General features: G+C 32.1%; 1 protein-coding gene across 2 annotated transcripts in view; it reads left to right on the forward strand.

Moving 5' to 3' along the window:
- Positions 1-5,677: 5,677 nt before the first annotated feature.
- LOC111085518 overlaps positions 5,678-10,547 on the forward strand; it is a 70,154-nt gene continuing 65,284 nt past the window's right edge. For both annotated transcript variants that reach the window (XM_022384463.1, XM_022384464.1), the window contains exon 1: positions 5,678-5,743. In XM_022384463.1, the coding sequence (XP_022240171.1) occupies positions 5,707-5,743 (37 nt within the window). In that variant the 5' untranslated portion in view covers positions 5,678-5,706. The remainder of the gene's footprint in view (positions 5,744-10,547) is intronic.

A 10,547-nucleotide genomic window follows, 5' to 3' on the forward strand; every position in this document is an offset into this window, starting at 1 on the left:
AGCTCCGAAATAACCAAACTCCCTACGAACTTAGCATGTTTCAATTGTTGTATTTTCTAATTTATATATCTACCTTCAAGGTTTCATAAGGAGGATAAAGCAATGTTCATGCACAAAAACATGAAGGTTGAAGAAATCAGAAATGTATGTCTGTTTTGTTTTCAGGCGAGAAGCAATACTCCTGAAAGGGGTTATATCTTAAGAGGTTAATTCACTGAAATGTATAAAGCTACAACGTTACTAATTCTAACTTACATTTTCTTATTGTGATCGTGGTGCCTGATTTGGAGCCTTATCGTGTGACATCAATGCTAAAAACCAAGTTAAAGACACCTACTCTAAAATTCTTTCCGACCACAGTTTGGTTCTCTGGTGGGTCAGCGGTAAATTTATTAACTTACAACGATAAATTTCACAGTGTGGAGATGTCCCATTGTTTAACTTTGCACTAAGATAACAACAACCACCATTTGTGCAAACTTGCGGTATTTGTAAATGAATTGGATATTGTTTTTCTTCATTTCTGTCAATAGTCATATTTTTCGTGATTAGTTATCGTAAGATGATCATATCAACCCATTATAAATAACTCAGTATTTATTTTATCAGCTTATTTAACTTATCTCACTTTACAATCAAGATCACGATCACTGACAAGCAGAATGTAAACAATTAAAAAACTGTCAATTAATTCTTTCACTACAGATGTGACTAAAGAAAAACAAAACATATGACTGTTAAATTGCAGTTTATCACTACAAGAGTATGATCTGGGGATAATCCATGATAACATTTATACTGATGCACTTTCACGTGCTATGTAATTTTATGATCATAAGGTTATTTGTATTGATTGTGTTCTATACTGTAATGATTATTGAAGTGGTATAATCCTTTGAATAATGTATTATATATAATGTATTCTTTCCAATGTATGTGTATATATATAATATCTTAGTTAGAAAATTTCTAACGCCCATTTTTAATTCACTAAGGAGGGAGTTGTAACGAATTTGTTATTATATATTTATTTTAATATCAACGTTTGTTTGGATTAACTTTATATTTAGAAACATACATGGCTAATACCGTATTGCCAAATTTCCGCCTATTCTCCAAATTTGTAGAAGATTCTCGAGAGTAAGAATCAACAATATGTGTGTATGTAAACGCTTGTATTAGCGCCAGTATCTGAATTTTCTAGAAACCTTCACACGCCTATAAATATAACCAACGTGACGCGCCAAAAGAGAGTATCTATTATTAGTCCGCTATAGTCAGTGTGCTATAAAAGTTGGAAACTATATCTGTGATTATTATAACGCTTATCAATCGGAAAACTTTAGATATTTGACCAAGAACCTTTACAAAGTTCGAACATTACATAGCCTTTAACTTCAGTGGATTCTCATCGGGCGTCAGTATTTTTACGAAAACATTATTTAAATTCATCATGGAGAACTCGACGTGTGTGGCCGATAAATAACGAAAGACAAAGCTAGCTAGCTTCCCGTAAAGCGAATTGTACCTACGTCAACTCGTAATTAACTCGCTCATCGTGAACCATGGATAAGATATCGAAGCAGTTCCAGACTAAAAGGAAAAAGTTTATATTGCTTCTATGTTTGTGAAACGTTTGCTTATAAATCGGTGTTTGTAATAATTGTTATTGTAAATGGTATTGTTGTGTGTATATTAAAATGTGTTCGTATAAACGAAAACTGTGTGTATCAATCTTCTTGACAAATATCATAAACTGACTATATATCGGCTTTTACTTAACTACTAAATCCAAAGTACAATTTAACTACTAAATTTAAATTTATCAGTTAATTCAATTCAAGGCTATTTGAAATTCTAATACGTAACACATGTCATAATAGGATGTGATACCATATCTGCTACGGACAGTACTGGCAGAAAGTTGATGAGAAAAAACAAAGTAAGTTAACCAGATGTTATCTCTGACTTCGCAAATCTATCTGGAAAAGATTTAGAACCTGCAATTTCAGCATCTCTGAAGTTAGTAGTAGCACTGTGTAATCCAAGCACAGAGAAAGATACGTCTATATTAGCCTGAATATACTGCGAACTAAAATAGTTACAAAGAAATAAATCTTTTTACAAAGACGTCCAACATGTGAGGACACCTTTATACATCAGCTCAAAGTGCAGCGTGGCAACCAAAAGTGTGGAAATCTTATCATGTAACTCAACCTAGTTTGGCATGCTCCTCGAACTTGGTTGACAAAATAATAATTGGATCGTGCTGGTATGGTATAAAGGTCTTTGTGCGTTTGAGATTTTCCAGATTCTGATGTGTGTTCCTGTTGTGCAATGTATGGTGCATGTGTCATCAGAATGGTATGTCATGTATAGAGCTTTGTACTGAGGAAGAACGTGACAAGTTCACCTGGAGATGTATGTTGAAGATCTGAATCAGGATTTGAACAATTTTGTAATTCAAATACTACATATTGTTTGATATATATTTCGTCTGTCTTCTTGAAATTTAGTTAAATGAAGTTACCTGTTTTATGTGTGCATACAGAATTGTAATTGAAGATACTCATTATTAATTCTTTTTAAAATTCCCAGATTGTTCAGTCATATGATCTCATAATAATTTGTTCAAAAGAAGCTTTTGAAAAGTTCCCTTATTTTTATTATGTTATTACATAAGGATAGAATCCAAGTATTTTTAAATGATATATCTGTAAATGGTATCTTAATTTTTATAATATTCTATAGTAATAATTCATACAGTTTTAAATTTCCATTGGGTGAAACTCATTTCTGCTTATGTTATGGCACTGTAATTTGAATGAAACTCATTTCATTATACTGTTATGGCACTGAAGTCTGAGAGAAACTCATTCCAGTTTATGCTACGGCAGTTCAGTCTGAGTGAAGCTCATTCCAGATAAGTTAAAGTTTGAATAGTTTTTGTGATAGTTTTTAAATCTCACTTGGCCATTTTACAACTATGAAGATTATCTTACAAGGTATGAGATTTCAGATCAATAATTTTTGGTTGTTTTGAGTAAGAACACACGTGATGATTATCAGAACATGATGACTTCTGAAAATTACTTAAGATGTACTGATCTGTATATAACAAGTGTGACACCTTTGTTATAAATTTAAAACCTTTAGTGCAATATAAAAGTTGACGGGAAACGTTTGTATATATTCTTAAGGGAGCTATCTTTCATATTAGAATTGATTTCACAAAGACACAGCTCCTCAACAGGTACAATTGGGAAGAGCAGAAATATCACATTCAGATGAGTTAAACTATAGGTTTGTATAGCTCTTGTCTACTAAATATTATTTTTCAGCGCTTATGTCACTCTCCTACTTGGGAAAGTTATATGAATTATACATTACTCGTACCAGACAAAATCGAGTAGTTATGATTATTACAGTTTCCTACCATATGTATAACAAAGTAGTAGAGCTATGATCCACTATTTTACAGGACTAGCAAAATAGGCCTAGCTACCTTTCACTAACTCTATATCAATACAGCAGAATGTTGAAAACCTAAGCTCATGATTATAATTATCTATACTACAGATATAATTAGTTAACTATAATTCCTTAGTTAAAGCATACAGGCAATTGAGTTCATGAAGCTAGAAAATTGTATTATTATTTATATGAAAATATCCCTGATTTCATAATGAAATATGGTATAAATCAAAAAAGAAAAAGTAAGCCTACAACATTTTAAAGTTTCAAATCTAACGTAAGTGCCTTAAAAATATAGTATGTAAAATTAATAATTGTAGTTGTAATTGTAAGTGGGAAAATCGTCATCAGTTTTGTATATATCGCAGACTCAACATTGTAAGCCTAGAAATTGCTAGAAATGTATCTTTGTAGACTTAATCTATCTAACATAACAACTTACCATTGTAGGCCTAGCTCAGACCAAGGATTGTAGGCCTAGTTAAGATATCTCTATAGTATAAATCTAGCATAGAATACCAAGCTAAGATAGGTTTAGGTTAACGGATAGCTTCTAAAACATCGCCATACACTTCTGTGCTACATAACATTTTAAGATCAAGTTAAAGTTCTTATATGTTGTAAGTATAGACATAGCATTGTATAAATATCTCGCTACAATGCTTTTATGTTGCAACTGTGGCCAAAGTATAAAATAACATGCTCCATACTTCTATGTTTCAGGTTTAGATATAGATGTAAATAACAAAATTAATGCATCGAATTGCCAAGGCTATCTAGTTCCCGTGATAGGGATGACACAGTGTAGGCCTAACTACGATCCGATTCTGTCAATGATGTAACACTTCACGTGTGACTATGATTTTGTGTACTATCGTGAGCACAGTAATTAAGTCTAAGCATGCATTGCAAATATTAAGTGCAGACTGCTTAATTTCATTTCCTAATTGATTTATAATATAGCTATAAATTTCACTTAAGTTTAAAAAGTCGTGTTCTTATTATGTACATTAGCGACTTTGTGCTGTTTGCGTGTTCCACGTGCTTGTAAGTTTAATCTGTTACTTCTAGTTTATGTAAGAAAGATAGAAATAACAAAATGTCATTCAAAAACGTATTTCAAGCTTAATTTTAACCCTTTCTCGTTTTTATTTCGGAAAACCTGAAATATTATTTAGAGTCAAAATGTTTTGATTTTTAGCTTTGCCTCCTTTTTGGTCTTAATCACAAAACTACAAAATCTGAAATCGTTATTCTAGTGGGACTACAGCCTTGCATGAATAAGTACACATGACTATAATGGCAGGTGTTCAGAGTCTCTAGATAAGCTGGATTATCAATCCGCAACGTTCAAGTGGACGGAAGAACACGCCCTGATACCTGCACGCGAGAAGGTGGAGCCAAAAGATTAGGATGTTTTCATTGGAGGTACTTATTACAATCGAATTGCCACACTAAAAATGATGGGAAGTGAGGCTTACTTTGGAATGGTGATTTTAGTGACGAGAACATTCTTATCAGTTTTATTTTTTAGCCATTTCTCTGAATACTCGTATTTGTAGGAAGCCATTATTTATATATACATATAATATATGATGTGTGATTTTTCAACATGAATCTTATCATTTATTTAAGCGGTTCCCAATATACTTTTTCCACATGACATTGAACGGTCTTTACCATAGGGATTAAAAATATGGAGTTTTGATGAGTGCGTATTTAATTTTTCTTCTTCTTAAATCTTTTTAATAAAGAGATTAATTAACTAGACCTCTAATTCACAGGCCACAATGAATTTCTATGAGAAATATACCTAGCTCAGAGAATTTGTAAAACATATTGATGATTATTTATTCGATTCGCTAAAATGTTAATTTTGGCATATGGAGCCACTTTGCAAAGTTTATTATGATTTGGATTAAAATTTTATTTTATTAGTTGTTCAATCCATTTGTTTTGTTGCTTATCCATCAGTTTTATCTCTATGTTAATTTTTAGTATGTATAACTGTCAACTCGTTTAAACTAGGAAAATAATTACACCAAATAACTATTTATTACAAGTTTAATTCAGAAACTAGCGAACGATCTTTTCTGGTCACTAGAGGGCGCCCTCGTCTGCAAATGTGACGAAGGATGAAATTGACTAACTCTTTGTAGTAGTGACATTCACGCCGTGGAAGTAGTGTAGGTTACTCACGTGTTGAACAGTGGCCCATTCGTGATAACTACCATGCTACATTGTGTTCTCTGGGTATTATTTTTCCACGGTGAGCATATTTTCATTAAATTAAATTATTTACTTGAACAAAGATGATTAAAAGCTGATACGAAGATTATTTTAATGGTATATTTACGTGAGTAATTTACGAAACAAAGAAGCCATCTGAATATCATTTGCCTTCTTATCTAATTTTGTTTCTTAATATTGTGCATATAGTATTTGAGTTTATACGAAGTACAAAATGTGAAAAGTAGACATTGGAATATGGCTGTTGTATTTCTTAAGGATATGCTTGTTAAAACGGTTGTAGATGTCTGGGATTTTAAGTAACGATATTCCATTATGATATTCACATTAAGCTAATTGGAAACACAAAGAAGTGAAATAGAACTATATATATCACATTTTCCAACCTTTGTAAGCCATTATATATGATTGCCGTTTATAAAGTTAGAAAATAGATGTACCATGTAACCAATGAAAACAGCTCATTCTCTTTGGTTTGAGCTCAAACATATCAGGAAACGCCTTTAAAGCATACTCTTTTGCAGTACTATAATGTTATGCTAAGAAAACTTCATACAATAAGAAGTTGTTTGAAAGAATTGAGAGTTTCGCTCTCTGAATATTTAGCTAGAATATTTGTATGTTATTTAATCAATATGCCTGTATTTGATAAATAAATAGCTCTAACGTTGTTATCCAATGTTTCAACTTTTGTGTTAATATATATATATATATATTCAGTTACTTCTTGACAAACCAGTTAAGGCAGTTGCCAAGGCCATAGAACTGAGGGTGGGTCCAAAAAATGTTTGTTTGTTTTTCTTGATTTTGGACTTAAAAGTTGTCCGAATTTTTCATATAGTTTTATTTATTTTATTCTTTTCTATTAAGGTGAATGTTATATATAGCCAAAAGTTTTCTCGACTGATACATATTCCCGATAATATTCTGTTATTTCGCGCCTGGCATAGGCCAGTGGTCAGGGAGTTTGACTTGCAGGCTCCAGGTCAGGGTTCGAATCCCTTCACCGAACACGCTCGCTCTTTCAGTTGTGGGGACGTTATAATGTGACGATCAATCCCACTTTTCGTTGGCAGTGGGTGGTGTTGACTAGTTGCCTTTCCTCTAGTTTATAACTTCCAAATTTAAGATGGCTAGTATAAGGAGACAGTCCTCGAGTAGTTTTGAGAGAATTTCAAAAAAATAAATAAAAAACAATTCCATTATTGGTAACCACTTATGAAGTTAGTGATTTTCGTGATAATTTCCCATTTTAAAATAACGTAAAACTAATCAAATATCGTCATCAAAATAACAAACATTGGTTATAGAGGCACAACTAATTTCTGTGTATTATGTAAATATAAGTAGTTGTAACAATTTAAGTTTTTTATCCAAATCGAATATGTAATAGTGATCTGTTAGTAATTAATGTAAAATGTGATAAATTTGTACACACGGGTTTATTATGAAGTTCTTTTGATTTGAAATGATAAGAGATATTTGGATCTTAATCTAAATTTAATGAAATGTCTTAATCATTTTAACTTTCACACTCTCCATCGTCTTCATCATCAGTGCATTGTGAGTATACATTCTATTTGTTTATTTGTATGTTGTTAAGCACAATGCTATACAATGAGCTATCTATGCTGTGCCCACCACGGGTATCGAAGTCAGGTTTTTAGCGTTATAAGCTTTCAAAGTAACAGCTGAGCAACTAGGGGGCATATTCATTCTGACACTTGTTATTTCCTTTACAATTGTAGGACAGTTCGCAAACTCACAACTGCACTTGCTGGATGGGCAGCACACAAAAAGAAATTATTTCACTCCTCTAAAAAACTAGTACTAAGATATATTTTACATGATAATCCATGCGGAATATATTACAAAAATTCCAAGATCTTAGAGACGATATCTTTAGAAAATCCAATTCAAACTGATTTGTGAAAGGCTATTTGGGACTTTTTGTTTTCCCTCTATGATATCAAGACTATTAGAAACAACATGAACAAGAAGCAGTACAAAAAAATGTATTAAATAATAACCTTAATTCTTAGAGACAACAATCTTGTTTTTATTTTGAAAGCAGGCTCTCCTTATAACTGAGATATGAAAATTGCCCGATGAAATAATGTCACTAAAAGTGGAGATAAATCAATGTGAGTCGAGCACTATCAGTGGCGTTTAAGAACTTCAGAAAGTTGTACTTATTAGTCGCTCAACTGTAAATCCTTCTCAGGTAATAACTACAAATACATATTTCATATCAGTTCGTTGTTGTGAAAGAAACAGTGTCATAACCAAGGTGACGAAAGTGAAAGCTATGGTGTGAAAGAAACAGTGTCGTAACCAAGGTGACGAAAGTGAAAGCGATGGTGTGAAAGACTAAGTAAAGGAAATTTACAGAAAACTCATAATAGTATTCTCATCTCTTATAAAAAACAATCTGTATAATATCAATAACGGATCACTCACTGTTGCCGGTATTGGATATCTTACTTGCTTTTTAGGGTAAAAATTATGAATTTTATGCATTTATTAAAAAAACATTTTACGTAAACAATAAATCTGCCTTTACAACTCATGTTTGATAATTTAGGTGAGGGCAAGGTCTCCATTACGAATAGCGCATAAACAGAGTATAACTGTAAGAGATTGGAGATCACATCTACTTTTATCCCAATTGAACCATTTTTCCTAAGGAGACCAAAATAGCATTATAAATATTCAGTTTCTCAGCCCTTTTAAGACTACAGAATATCAGGACTAATCGTTTATGCCTTAAGACAAGTTGATTTCAACTTCTTAACTTAGTTTAAAATGAGTTTGTAACTATTTATTATTTTAGTGTTATTCAATGCAATAGAGGTAATTCCTGACGTAACAGATAATCTTCGTAAACGTGTGTTTGTCAAGATGAAATAACATAGATGGAGCGTGAGCAATTATTTAAAAAAGAAAGATTGTTCACTTTATCATGTTAAATAATACAACGCATAGTGGGGAATTCGTTTCTTTGTGCGTATTTTTGAAATACATTTCTTAAATTAAACTTTTTTAAACTATTTTTTTCATGTTAAGTTACACGTTAGTGTTTTAATTACAATAACAAGAAAAATCATTGACAATTTTTCAGTTAACGATTATAAAATAATAAGGGAAATTTTTTATATAATAAAATAATTTTCTCGATACTCTTTCTGTGACATGAACATTGTGCAAAACGCCGGAGCATTTGTTTTTCAAAAAGTTGGTTCATAATACTCTTGAAAGATAACTATTTTACCATAGTTTCAAATAGATTTGAACTCAAAATATAGAAAAAAGAATAAGCTCGTACACTCTCATTTAGGACTAACATATGATATTCTGAGTTCGTTGTTAAAAAATAAGCCTCATTACACTGGAAAAGAAAAAACAAACTTTCATTATTCTACAACAAAGTGAACAACCTAGAATATGGTTGAAATTACATTCCGTTTTATATTAGCATTTCCCTCTTGTTCTTACTTTGCAAATAAACTCGTTGGTGGTACCTTCTATTTTAATTACGATTTTCCCCTATTTTCCTATTTACTTCCTGCCACATTGCTTGAGCTGTTTTGCGTAGATTTGTTAGCAACTCCCACTGACGTGAAAAACAAGCGTTTAACGTAAACATGTAAAAATATTTAAATATAGTTAATTGAAAAAGAATAGCTTAAGCCATCACTACTTTGTTTTACAGTTGATCAGCTGTAAGTTTATGAATTTTACAACACTAAAATTCAGAGGTTCGATTTCCCGTGGTGGACAGAGCGCAGATAGCTTACCGTGTGATGTGGCAATAAAAAACAATCTACACGTTCAATGTTTTGTAGCTATAGAAGAATATGGTATGCTATATGTTTTGTTGATATTAACAGTATAATATATAATAACTTCTAAACTCTTATATTCTAACTAATAGTGAATTTTTTATTGCCATTCATCAGTATAGTATAAAAATGTTGAGCTGCAACTTTTAATGACGAAAAAGTTAACAAAAAATTCTAGAATTTCTAGAATGTATTCTAGGATTTTCAGTTTGTTATGTTGTACATGTTACTTGTTTTAACATGAAACCCATGTATTTTTTTTACATCAATTGAGTAGACTCTTAAACTACACTGCGACATCTATTGACATCTGAGTATAACGAAGAGTGTCACCTGTAAGCTTTAATGAGCAATAAACATGTTAGATCTCGGTTTAAGTATATAAATATGTTTTATAGGTTTTGTTTTTTATCACGGAAAATAAGATAATTTAGCAATTAATGGTAAGTAACCTCATGGAATTATTTAAGACTTTAGGATTCCGGTGCTTATTACAGACTTAACCGTGTTAACTTTCAGGTTTAGGGGGTTTCCCGTAAGAATCTAATATAGAAGTTAACACATTTAGGTGATTTTACAGTGTCTTGCAAAAGTATTCGCCTCCATGTAAAGCTTCCACATTTTTGTTGCCGTCTGAGCTTGCAATCACGAAACTTTCAAATGGGACTTTATATTTAGAATTTACACAATCTACCAAACCGATAAAGCTAAAAAACGTTAATATTATGTTCGAACCCTTTGCTACTACAACCCTAAATCAGTTCAGGTGCAAAGTATTAGTTTGAAAGGTCACAAAATTAGTGTAATGGTCTCTGTCTGTGTGTGCCCGGCATGGCCAGGTGAGTAAGACGCTCGACTCTGCGAGTCGCGGGTTCGCGCCCCCCATCCCACCAAACATGCTCGCCCTTTTAGCCGTGGGGGCGTTATAATGTGACGGTCAATCCCACTATTCGTTGGTAAAAGAGTAGTCCAAGAGTTGCC

This window comes from Limulus polyphemus, unplaced genomic scaffold (assembly GCF_000517525.1).
Source record: "Limulus polyphemus unplaced genomic scaffold, Limulus_polyphemus-2.1.2 Scaffold440, whole genome shotgun sequence".
In the NCBI taxonomy this organism is placed as follows: Eukaryota; Metazoa; Arthropoda; class Merostomata; order Xiphosura; family Limulidae; genus Limulus; species Limulus polyphemus.